The sequence below is a fragment of the Colius striatus genome, chromosome 8 (assembly GCF_028858725.1).
Source record: "Colius striatus isolate bColStr4 chromosome 8, bColStr4.1.hap1, whole genome shotgun sequence".
NCBI lineage: Eukaryota > Metazoa > Chordata > Aves > Coliiformes > Coliidae > Colius > Colius striatus.
In genome coordinates this window covers 25,774,322-25,797,336 of record NC_084766.1, presented here as the reverse complement: position 1 = coordinate 25,797,336, position 23,015 = coordinate 25,774,322, and the positions used below count along the sequence as shown (strand labels likewise).

Genomic DNA, 23,015 nt, shown 5'->3' with positions numbered 1-23,015 from the left:
ACAGCTCCCCCCGGCTCTGCTGCCGAAGCCCTGACAGCCAGGGCACAGGCAGGGGACAGAGGGACCCGCTCCACCAGCGGCTCCCATGCGATGCAGCCCCCTCCGCACGGCCGCCCCGCAGGGCCACGGGCAGACAGACGGACAGACAGGCAGACAGACAGACGGCCTCTGCGCTGCTGGACAAACAGACGTGATAGATGGAGAGCAGGTTGTAAATAAAGGGCTTTTTATTAGTGGAAGAAAAAGGCCCTCACCCTTGAAGGAACTTCAGAAACAGAAAGTCAACTGCTTGCTGTTGCCACCAGGTTCCCAGCTCCTGCCCAGAACAACCGCCAGCACAGGCCTTACTGGCCAGACCCACCAAAGCAAAGAGCAAGGCCTGGCTCTAAGGGAGACAGGATCCGGCCTCTCCGTGGCTCTCGACGGCTGAGATTAAAGACTGCTGATGTGCCAATAGCAGAGATTTGGGTCTGGGATCGCCGCCACCAGCCCCCACCACCCGCGTGCCAAAATCCATCCCTTGGAAACGAGGGGGGAGCGTGGAGGAGGGAAAATGCATAAACTGGAATGTTCAACAGGGGGGAAAAAAATCATCATTTATCTAAAAAGAATAGAAATAAACAAAATGCTTTTAAACAAAATCACAAAATATACAAATAAATCTGGTACAAAATAAATAGGAAAGATTGGAAATCTACAACAAAATCGGAATAATTATAAAACTCATTCGTATGACAATCAGTCTATGAAACGTATACACTCCATTCAGGATTGCAGCTGTGCTTGTCCAGGGGTATGTACACACATGGAAATACTGTAGTCAGAACACTACAACTCTGGAAACCCATGTACAATATGATACAGTTCGCAAAGACCACGTAGGATGGCGAGTGAGACCTGGGGAAGGGCCGTCTGGGTGCAGGGAGTGGCGGGGCTGCCGAGGCGGGGGCAGCCGGGGAGGACCCCAAAGCATTGGTGTGGGAGCTCAGCTGCAGAGCGCCGGCTGCTCGCGGCTTCCCGGGACGCTGCTCAAGTATTTGGGGTTTTCAGATTCAATGTGTTTGGCATCCGGGCGCCAAACTGCCCCATGGGTCGGGTGTGGAGGTTGGCTCTGCAGCTGTGTGCGCTGGGGAAAGCGCATGCTGAGAGCTCTGAGGATCCTCAGCAGGGCCTGGCCCTGAACCCCCCTTGTGCTTTGGAAAACACAGCTCAAACGGGACTGGAGCAGTGGTGCTGGGCTCCTGGCGGGATTCCACGCGGTTTGGGAGGAAGGCAGAGTCCTTTGAGCGGCATCCCCCACCTGCAGTGTGAGGAACTGCTGCCCCTCCTTCTCTCACCCTCCTGACCATCCACCCAAAGCCCAGTGGGACGAGCAGAGGAGCGTCCGTGGCCGACGCCAGAGCAGCAGCCGCAGAAAGCGCCGGCACTGGGCCCAGGGCAGCGGCGAGCCGGAGGACAGAGCACGTACCTGGGTAAAAACCCACCAGCCAAACAAGCCCAGCCCGGCCCAGTCTACTGGGACCTCAGACTTCAAAGCAGGGATGATGCTAGAGCTCATCTGGGCCTGAGCAGTCTGTCACCTCTACGAACACAGGAGCTCAGCAGGAGTCCCCTCCACACCCCCACCTCGATCTTTGGGTAAATCCAGAAGGCATCCATTCAAAATTGGCACTTCCAACTCAAGGCCTGTGATCCAGGCTACACAGCTGACACCTACAAGCTTCTGGCTAGAATTTGGAAGGATTTGGTACAACAGTGATGCCCAGAAGACAAAAAAAACCCCCACCTTTTATAAAGCTCTGAAGTCTCTAAACAGCTGAGGTGGGATGCTAGACTGCTCTGCCAAGCACTAAATGCTGGGACAAACCCTTCCTGCCCAACAAACCCTGCCACCAGCCAACTGCTTGCAGGAGACAACAGAGACATCAAACCCACCTCAGGAACACTGGAGTCATCTGCAGCCTTTGCATGTTTCAGGCACTTGTTTGGCTCATGACAGATGACAAACCTCCAGCCCAGCTCTGTGACAAGCCAAACCTCTCCTGCTGCAGGGAGGATTAAACATCAAGCACTTTGTTAGTCAGAAACCTGCACTGAAGGGGTGACAGCAGCCAGGGCACCATCCTCTGCACCATCCCAGGGCAGAGAAAACAGGGCCCGAGGGAGAAACCTCAGGAGAAAGCAGAAACATGAGGCCAGCAGCTTTGAGTACCGTATTTCCAAGGTGCAGAACCACTAAAAGGCCCGACCTCGGGATAGTGAGAACAAGAAGTGACTTGGACTGAGTTCAGCGCTACAGCTGTGTGAGACTCCTGCCCCTGCCATCTGTACCATGCCATGGGCTGGGGCAACTGCTGGCCCTCCTTTCCCATCCCTGCGGCTCAGGGAAGAGTGCTGGGATAACCTGGCATCCCAGACTTGCTTTGGTCTTCCCAGCTTCAGCATCCAGCTTTTACAGAACAGCAAATATGTACCAGACCAAAAAGCTCAACCGTACCGTGTGCCGTGGGCCCACGCCTGGACATGGCCCCCTCGGACTAACCAGGAGGAACAGCAGCCAGTGTGACACCAGGCTGCAGGGCACGAGGCCAGGACCACCACAGAGATTACACCAACCAGAGATCTGCAACTGGTAACAGACAACAGAGCAGGGATGAGGGTGGCTTCCCAGCCCAGCCTGCAGCACAGAGCTTGTCCTCTCTGCTGGGCAAGTCAGCATGACAGCTGCCCTCTCCTCCATGACACAAAAAAGGTGCCTGACTTTCCATCTCACTAGTTAAGATCATCATTTCCCTGTTGGACCAAACCAACCCTCAGTATCCAAGGAGCAGGTACTTCTTTGGGTGTGTTTAGAGGCCGAGCAGAGCCTGGTGGTGGGGCAGGCAGCGAGCCAGGGGCTGCACCACTCCAGCCTCCTGCTTTCCTGCTTCAGGCACACAGCACAGAGTATGAACACAGCCTCTGGGACAGAACCTCCAGTGAGCATCACAAGAGGTACTCTGCAGCACCCTTCCCCGCCCCACAGCCCCAGTTTTCTCCTGGTAATCCAGACACTGTATAACTTGACAACTGGTACACGGGTACTAGTTTCAAAACCACAGAGGTGTGTATTAGATATCATATAAAAGATGGTACATCTCCCGTGTGGGAATGACTTGTGTCGATGGTGTGTTTCAGCACAAGGGAGATGCGTGTTCCCAGGGGTCCCAGAGAACACGGTGGCTGTGTTCCCCATCCCGAGGGACACTCGCACGGGAGGCGCTGAGGAGGCAGCGCTGCCCTTTGCCATCCCACAGCCCCACGGCCCTCGGCTGAGCTCTGCAGAGATCACAGGAAGCACCGCAGCTGCCCAAGCAGCCCCTCGCACAAAGCTGCCTCTTTGGTTTTCTTTGAGTTGATTTGGAGCCTGACACCACCGGGGCCAAAAACATTTCACCCTCATCCTAGTCGGGCCCTGACAGCTGAGAAGCAGCAACGGATGATGTCCGTGAGCCATCACAAGCACCTCGTCCTGCTTCCCCTGAGCCTTCTTTAGGCCTGAAGTGAGTGCAAAGGGCCATATCCTGAGACTCTCCTCTTGCCAGCTCCACCCACACAAAAAGGCACTTAAAGACAAAAAAGAACAAAAGAAAAATGTAACCCTGTGGTGGGGAAAATGGGAGTAAGTCCAGAAGAAGAGAGGAGGAACGAGTGAGCACAACATGAATGAGTGGCTGAGCCTTGAGCAGCCACCTCCAGCCCCAGCTGCCCCACTCAGCCTGGAGCAGGAGTGCATGTAGGGGCAAAACGGGGCTGAGAGGGAACTATACATGACTACAGGCTGGGAGCAGCAGCAGAAGGGGGTGGAAGGATCTGCCTTGGGGAGCTCTCTCTGCTGGGGAAAGCACCTCATCCTGCCCCACTGGGCTGGGGGCCCTGCTCCCTGCACACTCTGCCAGCATCCCTCGTCCCTCAGCAGGACACCTTGTCCCGAGCTCCTCTGGAGCAGCAGCCATTGGCTGCGCAGGGATTTCAGGGAGTGGACAAGCTGGGAATAAAACAACAAGGGCTTTGTAAACTCTGGAGGGTCTGAGCTTGGGCTCTACGGAGAGGCTGATGTTGGTTAAGCCCACTCTGAGCCCCTCTCCACTCAGAAGCAGCGTGCTTCCCATGATCTCCATGTCACCAGAGTCAGTCTCGTTTGGAGAACGATTCTCATTGGACAGCAAGAACATTCCTTCACTCTTTACAAGGGTTTGGCAATACACAGAACTAAAAAAAAAAGAGTTAAGATCATAGTTACAACAGATTCGGGTTCATTTCATCGAAAGGAAATTCGGGAGTGTAAAAGTTATAATTCACAGTTGTGCATTTAAGATATTAGTGTTGAAAACCTCACTTCAAAGAACTCTTGTGCAAAATTGTATTGACAGTAGAAACCACGGCTGGATGCCCTGCCAGCCTCCCCACGGCCCGGCAGGCAGGCCAGGGGCACAAAGGCGGTAGGAGCAGCTGACAGAGGAAGATGCAGTATCCTTTCTGTGAGTCAAAGCCTTGCCGAAGTCTGAGGTCAAGCCCAACGATTCCCAAAGCCCCCAGCAGGTGCCCGCAGTGAGGCAGGGACACAGACAGGGATGCCGCGGCACCTCCACTGCAGTGGGGAGAGCCGAGCCCTGGGGCTGGCAAATGCCATCCGGAGGCTCAGAGTGACCCTGAGCTGGGCACCGGTCTCCTCTGCTCGCGACGGGTCCCCCCGGGAGGGCTGGGAACACCTTGCACTTGTTAAACAGTAAAACTAAATACCCTGAGAACAGGGAGACTGGATTTGTTGCCCTCCAGGAGAGGACCACGCATTGTTCTTCAAGCTAATTAGCAGTAGCAGCTCCTAACCCCTCTGGGTCAGGTACATATTTTCCATATGAAACACATCTATAATCAACTATTTTAATGGAAATTATTTCACTTTCCATTATTGGATCTGTACAAATGATGAAAAACAGTCATGCAAAAAAATGGCCTGCAAACTGTGGAGCAGTGCAGCACGAGCAGAAGCAGGAGGTATTTGCTTTGGGATCACATGGCTTTGGTTGGAAAAATTGGCTTCCTTGCCTTTTTTTTTTAAGGGAAACAGACACTGAAACACATCCATAACCTGCCATAAAAGCAGAAGTCAGATCCAGCCAGCAGCCTCGTTCCAGAGAGCGAGCTGCCTTGGCTTGAGCCTCCCCTCCTTTGGCAGGTTTGACCAAACAGATACTGCATCTCCAGTTCACCACCGTGTCAAACACTTCTGACAAACCTTTACATTCAGCAATGCCAGAGGAAACCTGGCGAGGAGAGTCCCTCGCTGGGGCCAAACGCTGTTAACGTCTCAACATGTTGCTTTGTGAGAAAGGTGCAACCTCAGCAGCTCTCTGCGAAGGAGCTGAGTCCGGTGCTCTCAGCACTGAGGGGCTGGTGAGCATCAGAGAGAGGATGGAGATGAAGGAAACACTTTTAGAAGGGGCTCAAGAACGTTAAACAAAAGCTAAATGTGAGAAGGCGGCTTTGGGGGCCCCGTCTCCTCCTCACTGGGTGAGATACTGTGCAATTTCTATGGCCCCTCCTGGTGACTGCATCCTCAAGGGTGGCTCCAGGAAAGGGCAGGGGGGCACCTTTCCCATCAGAGACAACAGCAAAAATGAGGGCTGCTTGCTGAAGCCAAGATAGACAGGAGGATGGGCATGCAGCCACAGCCACCTCTGACACCACACACTCCAGTTTCCTGCGGGGAAATTCTGCAGCAAAATATTGCACCTTTCCAGCCACGCTTGGCACCGATGGGCTGTGGGAACTTGTGGCAAGCGCCTTCCCCAGCCTGCCAGCAGGAGAGACAGGGCAGGCCTGCAGGCACAGAGAGCTCTGGGAGTTGCATTTGGGGCTGGGGGCTTCTCTGAGGATCAGAGATTATCTGGAAAGAAAGGGAAATGCTATGTAGCCAGGGGCCATGGAAGGATCTGGAAACAGAGGAACCGCAACGCCTGATTTATTAACCACTCCAGATACCGAGGGCAACGTTCACATTGTGTTTGACAGCACTGGAAGGCAGGGAAATTACTTTTTTTTGGTTTCATTTGAGGACTTAGACTCTGCCTGTGGGATTGGGGAATGTGTGATGCACAACTCCCACGAGGTGCCTCTCGCTTGCACCCGCCTGTGTTCAGGGTTTAGGGGTGGAGGAACTGGCTCCTGCTGCCCAACGCAGGGTGCCCTGCACGAGCGGCAGCTGGGCGGGAGGCCCTCTGCTCTGCCTCCACGGCAGTTAGAAGGGGCAAGAGAGAAGGAAATGCACTAAATGCACTCAAAGGAAGGAATGTGGCTGGGAACAGCCTGGAAATGAACCTCTTCTAATCCCTGAAGTGCAATACACTCGCGTCCAGAAAGTCTTGTCAGCTCTTGGAGAGGATGGTCCCGACCCCTCAGCAGAGCCCACCCTTGCACTGGCAGAGCTGTGGAGGACGTACTTTGGGCATAACTGTAGCAGCATCTTTTCTGTTTAAGACTAGAGCCCGAAGGCGAACCAGGGGCTGATGTTGTGTTATTTAGCAAAGGCTGCACATGTGCTCCGGTAGCACACGGGGCCGGGCTGTGCTGTCACCCACCGTGCTGGCAGCGGGAACACCAAGGAAAAGTCACTCACTCGCTTGGTGGTGGAAAATGACACCCAGCTCTGCTCTCAGCAGACTGCAGCTTTGCTAATTAACTCCTTCCCCTGCCCCAGCATCACCTTCAAGGTACACAAAGTTTTTAGAGCTTACAAAACTGTAACAAGGCTTTTGCCTGTCTTACATGGAAATCTTCCAAAATCAGAGAGATCATTAAATACCAATGTAACCACCCCTTCCCTGAAACTTAAGAATGCCATAATACTCATCCCTTGGCCCTCCAAGGTGGTCGAAACCAGAGTTTTCCTTGAAGCTCGCTCATTCTTAGGACACAAACAACACACAAGTAATAGTTACTAACTTCTTCAACAGGGCAACAAAAAAAAAAGGACCAGAGAGGGGTGAGAAGAGGCCTTAAGGACATTGGAGCCAATTCACAAAACCACAACAGAGCCCATTTGAGGTTCAGGAGGGACAGAAAGAATTTAAAACTCTGCAAAATACTTTTTAAAAACATGATCTCTCTTGAAAAAATAACTGGAGGAGCTTTTACACTTCTCCATATGTGTCTGAGGAGCAAAAACCCAACAAGGATCAAAAATACAGATAAAAAATAAACATGATTCTACTTTGCAAGAAGTATTTTCATCGTTCTCAAGGGTGGCTCACCGTTCCCAAAGTACTCTTGGGGCTTTAGTCTCTCTTGCTCTTTGCTCCTTTCCTCCTGTTTCTTCCTCTTCTGCTCCCAGAACGGACGCAAAAGTCTTTGGTCTCAGAACACTGGATGCAGCACAGTGTTGCAAGCACATACTAACGGTGTTCACACTCGGGGAGGAGGCAGGAGGGAGCGAGGGCTGGTCCTGCTGAGGAGATGGGATGGGTGGGTTGTGGGGAGTCAGCTCCTAGATGGCTCCTTCACTGTGCATACTGTGGTTGGGCTTGCTGTGAGTCACACAGTTCTGTTCGTTCAGCAGGTTTGCTGTCTCGTCCGGCAAACCGTCGTGCAGCTCCGTAAGAGTCAGTTCGATTTTAGTGTTTTCACTGTCCGAGGACTGAGGTGTTTTGTCCATCCGGGATGCCATCAGGGCATTTTGGTACTGCTGTCTTGAGATCTGCTCCAAGAACAGAAGGAAGGAAGGAACAAAAAGAGTCAGTCGCACTTCCACATCTCCCACGGGACACGCTGAGACAGTGAAGTGCCCTCCCTTTCCAGATGATCACCCTTCAACCCTTGGTCACCTGCCAAACATCCCTGCAAGCCTGGAGCATCCCAGCTCACTGCCACAGCACGGTGACGTTTCCAGGCAGGGAGGATGCACAGAGCTGTGCCATCACCGTGCTGTTCCAAGGCAGGGACATTTGCTTCTAGAAAAGACTGGGATCTCCACAGAGATGAGTCCAAATTAACAACCCACTGGCCTCTGGGAGAGCTTCCTGCACTCAGCAGAATAGCCATGACAGGAGCTGGCCTAGAGCACAGTGTTACTGCCCATTATAGGCAAGGAAGCCTGTAGCCTCATGTATCTGTCTATGGTGGTAGAGGGGAGAATTCCTCCTGGAGCCACAAGCAACCAGTCCCAGAATCTCCACTGCAGCAGCTTTCTCAGGCAGGACAGGCAGCAGGACGCACGTGCACTGGCAGCCCTGTGTGCTACAACAGCAGTGGGTTATCTTGGCAGGCAGGAGGGTGGAAGAGGTCAAACAAGACTTTTAGAAAACATAAGTTTCAGTAGCAACACAAGAGGGGGGCTGAAAATAGTGAGGGTCACATAGACCAGGTCACAGATCCAAAAGCAAAATGCAAACATGCACGAGCAGGTCATAAACCTGGTTTACAAGGTATTAACTGAAATAATGCCCACGAGGCATAGGGAAAGCACTAACATTGAATACTCTGTAAAGCAGACTGATGCAAAAAGAGGTATGCAAGTCTGACAGCAGAGACACCAGACAGTTCAGCATTCCCTGAACACAGTGAGAGTTGGAAGGACTCCACATAAACCAGCAAAAGATGAACAGCTGCTCTGTACAGCAGATTAGCTGTTGAAATCTGTAATGAAAATCACTTGTCCAGTGATAAATATTTACTGATCTAAACCTTGGAGGCTCAAACCATCAACCAGTATACTTGCATCTGTCAAGTTTTGAATGCAAGACTGTACTCTCCTTTTAAAATTTGGCTTCAGAATAATCCATTTGGTGTTCCAGAATTTCTACTCTATCCCATATTCTTAATATTGAATTAACTTTGACAGAAGTTGAGTTCACAAACCATTTGAGTTGCAAACAAAATGTGAACGTGCACTTAATTTAAGAAAAGCATCAAGGTTAACTTCTGGCCATGGGACATCAGCTTCCCTGGGCTCCCAGCTGGGCTGGAATTGCTGCCAGCTTTAGCTGTTCCTCAGCTCAGCTACATTTCCTGTCCCCCAGGACTCGCACACAGTTCGGCGTGGGGTGCACCATGCTGGGGGACAGAGCTGTATTCATGCAGCAACTCACTGGTAGTATGAGACATGAGCCTAACATGTGAAGTTAAGATAAAGAGAAATGTCCAAGACTTCTCCAAGCAGAAGGAGGATGACAAGTCGGAAAGTAAGATCAAGAACCCCAAACTGAAACCAAAATCAAAAGTGAATAAAAGCTGCAACCAACAGAAAAAGTCTCATCCTTTAGGAAAGGACACTGATAATGAAGGGTCTCCATTTCGGATGGCTCCAAAGGCTTCTCAAGGATACATCTTTTATGACTAAAAGCAGAGAGAGGTTATTTTCTATAATCCTTCCTTGAGAGACCTGCAAACCAGAAACTTACAACCAATGTACTTACAAGCCTAGATGAGAGGAACGGTGAACACAAATCAGTGGACAGCAGGTATTGGGAGGAAGCAATCTGGAGTGATTTTTAAGCGACCGCTTTCATAATCCCAGTCACTCACAGAGCAATCTAGAGGCACCTCCCTTCCCCAGGCTCTCCACCCTACCAGCCAAGCCTAGCTTTCCACTGGGGCCTTTCCAGCTTTTTTCCTACCTTGACAAACTGAATGTCTGTGAGTGCTTTCACTGAGTAGTCTGGAACATACACCTGGAGGAAGGATGCGTTCAGCTGGTTGTTGCTGCTGCCTAACGTCGGTGTCACTGCGTCGATGCGATCGCTTCGGTTTAACGAGTCTGAGTGATTCAAGCCACAGGGCCGAGGTGGAGACTTGTTTTCAGCTGAGTGAGAAATGGGCAAGAGTGAGAGAGTTCTTAAATCAAGCAGAACACATTTCAAGTCACCAGTTTCAAAGGGACACATTAAACTGTGATGGAGCTGCAAGTACGTCATCCACTCATAACTAGACATGCAGCTAAACAACCAGGTCACCCTGGAAAAGAGTACACTTTGAGTCCAGAGCTGGTAGCCGACCTCACTGAGTATGCCTTAAACAAACCTGGCTTTGTTTATGCTGCAATGGAGATGCCCTGTGCACAGCTGGTCACAGTGTTAGCTGACAAGCAGTAACCACCAGAGAAAGGTAACTTCCCAAGGCTCCCTCACAGGAGCTCCTGAGAGTCAGACCATGCTTAATAGGTTTGGGTTTTTTCCTAATGACTTGTAATCTTAACACCATACCAGACCTTTCATCCACAGTCAGTCCCAGCTAACCCTTATCCCCTTTTATTTCACCAGGTACCTACATATGCCTTGTTCCCTGAGTTAGAGCAGACATTGTATAAATCATAAGAGTGATTGAGTCCTCAATGGACCAGAGTGCACTTCACATAACAATTACTTCAACATTTCCTCTAGTTCCTCTCAGTGCTTGAAAGGGCAAAAACCCAATGAGGGAGACTCCATGTGATACATGCCAGCCAGCAAAACAAGGAAAACAGTCTGTGCCTCAGAGAAAAGTCTGTGCTCAGGAAAGGATTAAACTAGAGACATCCTTTTCCACCACAGGCCTTTAAGCACTGCAGGGTTTCACTTGAAAACCTCACAGCTGTGCCCTGCCAGTGTGATTGGCCACAGTTTCTCTCAATCCAAAGTGCTTTTGAGAAGCCACAGACATTTTGCATCCCTAGCCTCCACCCACACAGTGACCCAGAAGACAGGAGGGCAGAAATGTGTCCTAAGAGAGACCAGACCCCAAGCCCTCTCCCTGGGTGCACACACAGTACAGACTGATCAAAGAACTGGCTTCAGGACTGGTGAATTTTCAGATCTGAGAGTAGTTAACTTTCATTCAGCCAGCCCACACTGGGACTGGACGTGAACTCTGCAACTCAGCACGTGATCCCCATTCTCGTCTGGAAGATCATTTTCATATAATCTTAGGACACAAAGCCTCTTTGAGCAAATTAGCAACAGCATCCTTGCAAGCTTTTCCAGTTTTTTTTTGAAGACTTTTTAATGTACAAATTTATTTATTTTAAAAAACTTCCCTAAAATTCAACCCTACCTCTGCCCCTTCATCACTACAAACATCGTCTCTCCTTGCCCAAATGACACAGCCTGTCTCTGTATTTAGTTTTGCCCACTTAAGATGCTTCTAGATGCGTGGCATAATTGCCCTGTTTTTTTATTTCCCACTTAAAATCCCTCTGATGTTGTCTTTCCTTCAGTTTTAGAGAAGGGAACGGAAAAGCACAGGCTCTGACAACTTGGCAAAGGTTCTGCCATTTCGGCACTGTGGAATTAGCACAGGTCCCTATGGCAACACTGAGTACAGGCTTAGGGGGAAGCACTCTGGAGCCCTGCAAGGTTTTCCTCCATACCGACTTGCCATGTTGAAAGCCACAGCAGGCTGCAATAACTGCTGCCAGGAGTTATTAACCTCTGTCTCCATACAGGGCTAGATACTGGAGAACAAAGAACTGTGAAGGCTGAGTTTGTCTTCTCTTTCCCACCTGCATGCATGAAATACGGCTGTGTGACAAGGACAGCACCACTGCTGCTCGGGATGAAGGCTTCCATCCAGAACAGCTTTACACTAGTGTGACTTGTATCTGCACTTGCTTTTCACCAGGGGCCTTATGGTAGATTACTAATAAAACCGAAGAAGGACAGAGAGCAACGTGACAAAGCATATCCAAACAAACAATAAAATGGGGACAGGTAAAACAAAACGACAGGACAAAACAATATGATTACTAAAAATGTGAGGGAATGGGCACCACTGCTGGAGCACGTTCAAGTCAGGGAGGGAAAAGAGAAGTTAATGAAGAAGGAAGGCTACAGAAAGAGCAGATGACAGAAGAATACCAGACAGGTCCACCTTTGCAGAACAGCATCCTACCAGCCCCTAGCAGGCCAACCCAGATCTGGACGGATCCTCTCCGCTCAGGTCCTCACCTTCCCATACAGGGGATAAAGAGCACAAACCACAAGATAAACATTAATACAACTGTATTATGAATTTGAGGTTAAACAACAGGATCCTTTTTAGAAAGACCCAGTGGAAGTTCTGAGTTTCATCAAAACTGGTACTACCTTGTCACAATAACCAGGCTGATCAGATCTGTTCCTTTCAAAGGAGATTCTTCCCATTATTATTTTCCATTATTCAGTTTTTAATGTCTTTTTTTTTTAGTTAGGGAAGAAGCAAGAAAATATGCTTGGCATTTCTATCAGAAACAACTTGCATGTGCAAAGTGCACACTTATTTGTAGCAATGAAAAGGAAAAAAATAAAAGGGAAAAAAAATGAAGACCTGGCAAAACAAAAGAATCAAGCTAAAAAAGATCATCAAAGCCACCGAGCTTAAAAGAAAGCCATCAGGTACTTTAATTAAAGAAAGATTAAATTTATACCCCTTCTTTGAAGTTTAGCAGCAGGAAACTTTAACAGGGGAGGGGAAAAAAATCTCCTGCAGGGCAATAACCTGTAGTTTGGTTGGAATGTGAGTGAGACTAATTTAAGGGCTAATAGTGAAAATACATTTTCAAAAGTGAAAAAAGAAGAGGAGGAAAATACAGGAAGCAGATGGTGAAATTTTATGGAACACATGATATGTATTAATGTTTAGGAGATGTTTCACTTCAATATGCATATTGTTATCTTGTTTGCTTCTGGGTCTAGGAGAACACATTTCATCTGGAAAAGAAAAGGAAGAAATATGTCCACCATGGCCCAAACTATTTTAGTATTCTGCACTTCCTACAGACCTCTGATGGGTTTCCATTTTTCTCCTCAACTACTCTGTGCATGTGGTACCTACAAAGCTCAGTTCTTGACCCTTCCCAATTTCCATCCACTCAACCACATCCCAGAGCTCTTTTTGTCCCAATTTCTTCCCTCCTTGGTCCCTGTCCTCCAGAGAGATTTCTGTGTCAGTCAACTTGGTTATTCAGCAAGAAAAGGTCTTAGGGAAAATGGGAACTATTAAGCCCTACAGGAGGTCCCACAACCTCCTTGCACATTCCACTGCAAATCTGTCCACTCAGTAAATCACAGTGCCGGTCCAGCCCCTGGCATTAACCTCACTGAGCTCTTGAGGAACTGAGATGTCCAAACTTTACACACGCCATAGAATTTACCCATATGAGAATATAAGAATTCTTTCATCAAAAAGGCTTTCCTTTTATGGCACTTTGGCAGCAGGTATTCTCCTCTGCCAAATGCATTTTCTTCAGAAATTTGTGAGCCTCAGCTTAGGGGAGAATACCTTCTTTTCAAAACTCCTGATTTTCCACCAGCGTGCAGATGTGACACCAGAACAAGCACACATTACCAAATGCATTTTCTTCAATGTGTTTTTAGTTCTTCCCATTTTGAAAGTCCAGGATACCTTACCTGCGAGGCATAACTCTGTGCTGGACTTCTCCCTAACGAGCAAAGGGGTCAGATAAATACAGACTGCAGCTGACTTTTTATGGCATCAGGGCAGTCACAAGAATGGTGAAAATAGAAGCATGCGGATTTACCTGGAGAACCTGCTGCTAACAACTCTGTTCTGCTGACAACAAAGGTACGAGACAGGGACAAGGGAACTAGAAGAGGGAGAGAAAAAGGATGAGATCACGACCAGAAAGGCTGCAGCTATCCACATTCGACAGGGGAAGGACCCAGTTCACACACTGAAGAACTAAATACAAAAGTGCAAATCAACTGTGAAAAAGTAACAGGTTAAAACAAAATCAAACAAACAAAAAAAGACAATTAAGCAATAAACAATAACAAAAAATCAAACCCAAGCCTAAGGAATTCCAGTGAGTGAACAACTTTAACTTGCTAACTTGAATGGTCCATCAAGGTATACTCAGTTTTAGAATAGTTCAGCAGTGGTGCACATTCCAGCCTGGAAGGAAAACAGTTAAAAGAAGCCAGAGAGCTTTAACATGTGCTGTTCCTTGTGGGAATCAGACAAAAACAGAAATAAAACCAAAAGACGCTTCACAGTTCCTGGAGTTTTCAGTAAAATGTCAAGTGAGGTTGTGATTCTCCAAGCTTATCCCTCTCAGGATGGGTACTGTACTGCTCATCAGCAGTGCAACAGGAATTTATTTAGGATGAGCTCTCACGATGCTGCAAGACATCATAAAACAAATTCTCTAAAACCCGGAGGGAAAGCCAGCAAAACAATAGCTTTGCTACTGGTAAAAGCCATCCAGTCAAAGGCAAACAAATCCAGGGTTGGCCAAGATTCACTTAAAACAGTGTATTCCATAAGTCTGCCAGCAAAATCTAAGATGGATTTCAGGCCACATGAATAGATCATTTGACCTCACAGAACCTGGGGTAACTGACATAGTTGTGGGCAGGGTTCGCAACACAAAGGAAAACAAATCCACATCAAAACATTCAAGCTGAGCAATGCCAGAAAAGCAGAGGTGCCGTAAGTGATTTCCAAGTGTTGGTTGGGAAGGAGAAATGACCATACCTATCCCAGCTCTGAGCCTGGCCCATGCTGCAAAAGCTGAGCTGCGGCTCTGAGGGGATGATGCAGTTGTACATGTGTGTCATGATTCCTCATGAACCAGCTGCTGCTCAGATAAAATCCCACCAGTGCTCTGCACACTTTCAAATCTGTCAAGCCTCAAAAGGTATAAGCTAGACTGATCAAATTAAAGTGCACATAATTAAGGAAGAATTAGTTTTGCCTGTAGAAGTGAGCTCACGTGTCCAAGAGAACTGCTGTGGTCTGTAGAGTTCGATAAGGCTATGCTCATAGCTTACAAAATCATTTTAATTCCAGCACCCTTTGCTAATGTACATACACAGAGGTACATGTACATAACGTGAGTGCTCATGAGTGTAGAATTGAAACAAGTTGCCTCTCCAGTGGAACATAAACCCTACTGTGACAGGACAACCCGATTTCAGCATGAGAAACGACTCTCCCTGAAGATGAGCAAGCAGCTTTGGGTCAGCAGACAGCCAACGCCAGTAACTGTGCTCTACCTCTCCCCAACGGGGCTGTGGCTTCCCAGCTGAAGTCAAGATATTAGTGATGACACTGCTGGCAGGAAACACTTCACCAAGTGCTGAAATACAGCACTTGAGCCTAACTCTTGGTGGAGTATAAGACAACCCCTCAACTTGTGCCACTTGCATACCAGGAATTGGCTCCCACCTTGGTGGGACCTGGCTCACACCTCACCCTCAGACACCAGCACTGCCCTCCTTGCTGATTTCCTGGTTACACTTTCACACAAGCTGACAGGAGCAATCGCTTTTGTTGCACTGCTGCTCTCCTTTCTCTTGAGAGGACCTCTGAAAGAAGGCTGGTGAGGTGAGCCATCCCCAGGCTGCCTGGGCATTCGTGCTGGGCACCACTAGGTGTCCTTCCACCTCTAATCATTTATTCACTTAATTCCATCCCTGTCACCTGCAGCAAGACTACAAAGCTGTCCTCCAGTACCAAACACATCACCCCCTAAGGCCAACACTGGCACCCTCCAGGAGCCGGAAAACGTCTGTCAGCCACTGGGTTTCAGAGCCTTGGCCACCAACCCAGGCCCCTTCCAGGGATGCTGTGCCAGGCAGGCTGTTTCATTGGCAAAGAGGTATCATAGAATCATAGAATGGCAGGGGTTGGAAGGGACCTGTAGAGATCATCTAGTTCAACCCCTCTGCTCAAGCACGTTCACCTAGATCAGGTCGCATAGGAACATGTCCAGGCGGGTCTTGAAGCCCTCCAAGGAAGGAGCCTCCACAACCCCTCTGGGCAGCCTGTGCCAGGGCTCCCTCACCTCAACAGTGAAATAGTTTTTTCTTATGTTTAAGTGGAACTTTTTGTGTTCCAATTTCATCCCATTACCCCTTGTCCTGGTATCCTTCACATCTGCCCACAGACATGGATCCCATGGACACAGAGATGGCAGGGGAATGCTCTGCGCAGCCTCCTACCACCACTCTCACTCACAGGAGGGGCAGGCTTGTGCAGGAGCACGTTTCAGAAGCAGAAGGTAAGAGGACATACCTGGTGATGCTGTGAGGGCCATCACCCCATAGTAGGAAAAAGCACCAGCTTCAAACTTCATCCCCTCTTTCCCAGCCTCCACTTCCACTTTCCCCTGTTAAGGAAAAGGAGAAAGAGCTGCAATTAAAAGGGACCATAGGTCTCGAGGCACAAGACCAGACTTGAGCCCTGAAAGCTAGTTCTGCCTGACATTTCTAAGCAGTGGCATGGTCCCTGCAGTTTATAATGGTGCCTGGACAGGGACAGACCCTGCAGAGCAACATGCTCTTGTTCATGCCCTGAGTTATCCTGATCTCTGGTGCCCTGTGGCCAGTGTAAGTCCCCACAGAGGAGTGGGATCACCCCAGAGTTTTGAGGTGGTAGTATTGCCCTGCTCAAAGAGCTGCCAGTCTGCTTTCCCTCAACACAGAATGAAAAAATACTCCCCGGTATCACAACAAGCTTATATGAAGCACCTGAGGTCTTGAGACATCTGGGGCCACAGCTCACTTTCACACAAACTGTCATCTCTAACACAAACATAGCTAAGGGCGATGGGACACAACACACAAGAAGGCTGTCTGCCTTCATCATTGAGATTCTCACAGAAACAGGAGCTGTCTTGAGGCTACTTTGGTTTTCTCGGTGTCTAGCAGTTTTACTGTCCCAGCACCCCGAACTTAGGATCCTGCTCTTTCACAGAGTCTTGCCTAGAAGGACCCTCGGTGCTTCAAACCCACACAACCACGGCAAATGTCACCGTGTCTAATGAGGGCTGAATGAAATGTTTATCATCACATCCTACAAAGGCCTCTAGAACAGAAGCCACCACATCACACACAGTTGCAAACATCCCAGTTACTTTGGTATACAGGTAGGCAAAAATAACTAGCTTCATAGTGGGGCCTGGTTTCAATGCCCATCCATCCTTCCTGGTCCTACACTGAGACTGCAGCATGTCACTGCAGACAGAAGAAATCTCATGCAGCTTTCAGGCTGAACTACACAAAGGCTGGGATTTCTGGCAAGCAACATAATTACTTGCAATGCTTTCCCTCTGGCATGGCTGGAAAGGGCAGGCAGACTGCCTATCCCATGTGTACTAACTCAGACTGAACACGAGCTGAACACAATTGGGTCAAAATGAGTCCAAAGGGTAGATTTTATTTCTGTGTGTTTACTTTATTAAGCACCATTTAAAATAAATATTCATGCCTTTAACTTCACAGTACTGTACTGGGGCAGAGAAACGTGTAAATAGACTCAACCTGCCTGAGCCCCGATCCCAAGCCAGCATGTCTAACTGTCCCAGGTGAGAAAGACTGCTAAATCTACCTAGCAGGAAAAGAGTGCCTAGCTCACAAATCCACTTCCCTGCTATCACAAGCAACGACTTCATATAATCCCTTTTAAAACCGATTTCACTCCACAACACAAATAAGTAGCTTATTTGTTCATTATAAGCCTTCCAAAAGGTACGATTTTGTCACCCAGGCAAAGACTGGTTGTAAACAGAGCTTGCAACCTACTTACTGCTGGTAGTTATTCACCAGCCAAGATCAGGTCTCCAAAATACATACACAGCTGGGCTTGGATCTTCACATATAGCCAGTCTGGAGTTAGTAGCTAAATACAAACCAGCAATTAGTAGTGAGAGTTGAGTTTCGGTTCCGAGACCGTTGCTCTATCAGCACACACAGCACCTCCAGGCTCCCTGGCCTAGTCACAGGGGATGAAAGGCCCTTCAGAATTCCCCATGCATGCTCTGGGATGTGTTCTGCTCTGTATTTATTGTGAAGATATTTATGGTCTCTTGACATGAGAATCAATCCAAGTCCATCTAAGTTACAACAGCAGAGTGTTTATCCCCTTTTGATCCTTGCAGAACCAACCCTGATGCCATTTTTATTGTATGTACCTACTGCAAGATTTACTTTTCCAAATGCATTATAGAGCTGGTACATTATGTTTGCTAAATATTTATTGATTGAAGAATAGCTCAGAAAGAACTGATTGTTCTTTTGCGTTGCCTATGTCCTCCATCTACATCTTTGCAGCATTACCTCATCCAGGAGCATTATCTTGCCTTTGGAATATTTTAGATTGCAACAATTCAGCACATAAGAATGAGTGATTAAAGAGCTGCCAGTGGCTCCTGAAACCCTTGAAAAAAACCCACTCTTTTTTAAAAAGAGATTTACATTCAGTCCATAATATTATATTCTGGGGCTTTCTTAACAGTTTACCTCTGACAAGGTTTAAACCCCAGTGCCTTTCTGATTTCTAGGCCACGTTAATGAAAATATCAAGCCCCATGTTACTTTAACTATGATGCTTCTGTTTTTATAGCCCAAACTGATTTCTGTTATGCAGGATAGAAATGTAAGCACCTTCCCAGCACAACCTCTTTTAAAGGAGTGTTCATGCTCAAACGGTGCCGGATGGAAGCTACATTTCTGTGTGAGGCTTTACCTAGCCAGGCAAGAGATCCTGACAAGTTACAAAACCTGGGAGACAGCAGCACTGGAAGCAGCCCTGTGCAGAACAAGCAGAAAATGGTCCTTCCACACCACCTAGGGCTCCAATCTAAACCCCACCCAAACGCAGTGCTGTCAGGGTAGGGCTTGGCTGGCAGGGTGCCCAGGAACTGCAGGGGCTGTGACAGGAGGTGCCAGCAGCTCAGGAGATGGCTCAGCGGCACTTCTCACAACACCAAAGGTACAGACTTCAAAACTGCACAGAAAATTCTCTGAACTGTCAAACTCCCCAAGCCTCCTTTTGCAAAAGGAAAAAGTTCATTAGACAAAGCATCCTTGCCAAACTCCTATGACATGCCATTTTTTGCACCCTTATTTTCCAAGCAATGCCTGTTGTATGCAGCAAGTCCTTTGCACTGCCTGCCCTAGTGAAACCTGAAGCAGAAGTGGCTTTCAGCTCATGACTGGAAGTGGGAAGTGCTCTCTACCCTTCACAACTGGTTTAACTGAGGCCAAAAGCAGTTGAGCAAGCTCTTCAAGGTTGGCAAGGTCATAGAGGAGGCAGGAGCAATTCCCAAGAACCATAGCCCTTCTCATCTTTGAAAGCAGATAAACTTCAACAAGTTGAAAAGGTATCAAGAGGGATATGTCAGGAGACAAAGGATTTTGCACATAGCTACAAAAATCACACGTCTGACCTGTAAAATGAGAACAAAGTAGTCAACAGGCTTGTTTCGCTGGTAGAGGTAGTGTTCTGGGGCTTTCTTGTTCTTCTCATCGTATTTCAGCTCCTGGATGACGTTGGGATGTTTTAGCAGCCTGAGAAGGATCTTCTCTGACATCTGGGATGGACCAAATGCTTCTACTTCTATAACACAAGATATAACTTGGCATTACATTTCATATGCCTGGCAAGAAGTTAGCAATACTCGTTAATAAGCACCTGTCTATAAAAGACACACAGAGGCAGAGATCCATTATGGAATTGCAGGCGTCCTGTCTTTTGAGACTGTTAGATTTGTAAGGGGGGGAAAAAAACCAAACAGGAACACCGCAACTTTCATTACTGAAGTATTTTTCAAAACAACCAAAAACACGTCTTCATCTGAAAGGGAAAAGAAAAAGGCAGTCTTGCCCTCTTGAGAGTTCAGAGTCACAGCTGTATAGGCTCATTGGAGAGTTGTTTAAATGGAAGAGCTTTACAATTGGGGCACAGAGAACCTTTGAATTTGTTTTTGGCTTCCTCAGAAGGTGTTAAAGTTACTGTATTTATTGCACTTAAAAAAAAAGGCAAACAAAACCAAACCAGCACAACAGTGTTTGAGGCCTAGAAAGTTGCTCTAGATTGGTGCTCTACATAAATGAAAGACACAATCAGGGCTGCCACAGTTCTTTTGGGAAGGGTTACCCAAAGTGAGAGACAGTGCGGGTCAGTTCAAACCATGTGGGATTAATGCCCGACACACAGATTCCCTATCCACTTGCTCTTCAGTGTTCCCAAAAGGAGCTGTTTGAAGCAGAAAAGCTCATCCTTGTGTGGGAGAGTTAAGCCAGAGACATCTTGATTTACACATGCAAATTGACACGCTTCCTTAACGCCTCATTTCAGAACAGCACTGTTAAGGACTCAGCACCTTTCATCTGCTAAAGATACTATTCTCAATTTAGAACAGAGAAACCAAAATTGTAGCTTTCATCTTATTTATCAGCAGCTTCACAGACAGACCTGGATTTAAGCTACGCAATCCTTTCATCCACAAAACAAGCAGGGAAGCAGCACTGTAAGACAGTGTCTGTCGAGCAGGTATTCAGGGAACTCCATCAAGTCTTGCACCACTACACGAACAACGCTTTGCTTGCTGTTAAATCCGCATCTTCCTGTTGAACTGCTTCCTTTCATCAAGGACATGCTCACATGCACATGAGCCAGAGAAGTCCAAGCCTTTTAAGGAATTACTGCCCCTAAGCTGAGATGTGGTAACTGATCATGTACATGTTTGTTTCAAGTCACAGAGGCAAAATAAAGCATGAAGGTGGACTAGGAGCATCTAGGCAGGCAGCTACTGCATCTTAGAGGAGAGAAAGTACTAATTTCCAACTGGAGCTGGCAAACTTGAGACATAACAACTTTATCGTTTTCAACCCACGAATGTATGTTGAACATGGCAGCGAAAGACGCCCGTCTGAAAGGCCTGTGTGAGAGAAGTCTTTATATGTCAAAGAGAGACAGCATGAGCAATAGGAAGGTATGTTTTCCCCAAGCTCTCCTGTTAACAGGTCTCATCTCTGAAGTGAAGGGACCAACTTTCTGACGAAAGGCAGTATCAGCTGCAAGAAACCATTCAAGGCCCTGGCCTCTCTGCCAGACTGCCCGCTCAAGGGCCAAAATATCAAGGTGTTCTGGGATGGAGACAACTGTCCTCTGAAACCTGAAGTCATCAACGGAGGTCACACAAGCCAGACAGAAATCCATTTTTAAAAGTACAGTTCAACCGCCTGCGCAGTCTGCATTTAATGTGTCGGGAGAGTTTTTCACTTGGAGTCAAAAGTCTCACGGAACAAGTTTAAACCTTCCTGCAAAAAGTCCAGCAACTCTTTCTGGAGAAGGCGCCAGAGTGCAATTACAGTCAGCTGGCCAGTGGTATCGAGTCCTCTTTGGTTTGTTCCCTGAGCTCTTCCTAATGGGGTGTACTTGCTAGTCGTTAATCTGACGGACTCTAGACATGCAGTGCGGCACTTGGCATTCATCCTTACCTTTCAGACCAATTTAAAGTTACTGGTCCACCCCTGGTAAATGTCTCAGAGGGTTCATGCCGACACTGAACACAGGAGAGGAGAGAATTTAAAAAGAAAAACACAACAGTGGCATTATTTGTCACCCCACAATCCAGCCTCCCTTCCCGCCTGCACTGTCCCGCCCGCCTCACCGGCCTTTGCTGACAAACTGCCTCCGAGGCTCTGGCACGATCACAGAAACAGATAACCCGCACTTGCCTGTTGCCAGGAACCGGTGCATTGCCAGGAGGAGCTGCGGTGAGATTTTAACCTTCATCTCGCTGTCTGTCTGCTTGAAGGCAGAGAAGTCCTGCTTCCTGTCCCGATGAGCTACTTTCTTTTTCGTCTTGTTATCAGCTGGGGAAGGGAGGGTGGGAAAAGAAAGGAAGGAAGTGATTTCTGTTAGAACTGGGTCCAACACGAACCAAGCTGGATGGTGTCAGCCAGGATGGCCACCTGGAGCACAGGGTGCAGCCAGACCCCTCTGCGGCACACGCAAAGCCCTGCTCATCGGCACGCAGTGAGCTGTGCTGCCAGCTCACCTGGCCTCGAGGCCTTATCCTGCAGAGCTGGACACTCAGTCTCTGTCACCTTTCTGTAACTTCAATGGAGGAAAAATCTCTGCTGGCAAATGTCTAACTGCAGAGCAACTCTGCATATCACATGTAAGCTGCATGTGCATTTCTAGGTTGGGAGGAGGAGTCCTGCTCAGTGTTTACTAATGATCAAAAGGCGGTGTTCTACAAAAATATCTTTCTTAGTTACCTTTTTAATATACATTCCTTTGAAAATCCCCAGCAAGCACACAGGCTAAATATACAATGACTTATTTCTTATGCTGTACCAACAGCTTCACTGACTCTTCACAGCTCTGGCAAAACCCACATGCCTTTGGTCCAAGTAACGCCCAGTGTCTAGCATATGCTGTTTCAGTTGTCCTATCCAAACTCCAGCAAAGGCTGGCAAGGTGTAGAGCCTGGAGGTGGGAATCTCTGGCTGCTTTACAGGCCACTGAAGCCAGAGTAGCCTCAGGAGTTCAGATGTGTTCACCTGCCAGTAATCCTGGACTCATGTCTTTTATTCAACTAAATACTTGCCCCTTGGTTCACAGGCTCTGTGGTGTGGAATCCCCATTTGTGCAAGACAACATGACAGATGAAGTTGCAGGGGCATAAACAACCCAAATATTATCATCCACCTGCTGAGCTAATCTGCCAAAACGTCTAAGAAACCAGGGAAGCAGAGAGCTATAGGCATGTTGAGGTACAGCGTACATCAACTGCAGGGAGAAGAGATCTCTGCTTTGATGACAGGGTCTTACTCTTCTCTGCTGACACAGCACATGAGGTGGCATTGGCTCTGAGCTCCAGCCACTGCAGGAAACATCAGACAGTTACTGTGAGCTCCCCAGATCTGAGGCATAGCTCAGGTTCTAGGGCCTTAGTGGAGAAAGACACTGAAAACACTATAGCTACTTGTCTATCAGTCCCCTAGGCACTGGTTTAAAATGACTGGACTTCTGAGGGACCACAGGTAGATCTGGTACATAGACTCTCTGCAGAGAATTCAGGTAAGCACACAGAGAGGTGTAGGTGAAGCTAACACCGTGAGACCTCACACACACTCCCAGGTAGCTCTTGCCAGATTTTGGGTTATTGCACACAAAGATGATTAAAAATGGTGTTCTATAGCAAGGAAACCACTGAGACTTTGAATCCTGCAGGTGTCCAACTATATGCTACAGACCACATAAGGCTC

The 23,015-nt window shown here is 48.0% G+C and overlaps 1 protein-coding gene across 3 annotated transcripts in view; it reads right to left on the bottom strand.

Moving 5' to 3' along the window:
* Positions 1 to 209: 209 nt before the first annotated feature.
* CNNM2 (cyclin and CBS domain divalent metal cation transport mediator 2) overlaps positions 210 to 23,015 on the bottom strand; it is a 123,810-nt gene continuing 101,004 nt past the window's right edge. The window contains exons 3-9 of one of the 3 annotated variants that reach the window (XR_009819204.1): positions 21,477 to 21,614; positions 19,181 to 19,350; positions 16,027 to 16,120; positions 13,529 to 13,594; positions 9,654 to 9,838; positions 7,293 to 7,735; positions 210 to 601 (exon numbers count right to left, since the gene is read on the bottom strand). Coding sequence is in view for 1 of the 3 variants with exons in the window: in XM_062001708.1 (XP_061857692.1) it covers positions 7,526 to 7,735; positions 9,654 to 9,838; positions 13,529 to 13,594; positions 16,027 to 16,120; positions 19,181 to 19,350; positions 21,477 to 21,614 (863 nt within the window). In the remaining 2 variants the exon portion in view is untranslated. Of the gene's footprint in view, positions 602 to 5,080; positions 5,930 to 5,988; positions 7,736 to 9,653; positions 9,839 to 13,528; positions 13,595 to 16,026; positions 16,121 to 19,180; positions 19,351 to 21,476; positions 21,615 to 23,015 lie in introns of those variants that run through there. The other 2 variants (XR_009819203.1, XM_062001708.1) reach the window with 2 other exon arrangements.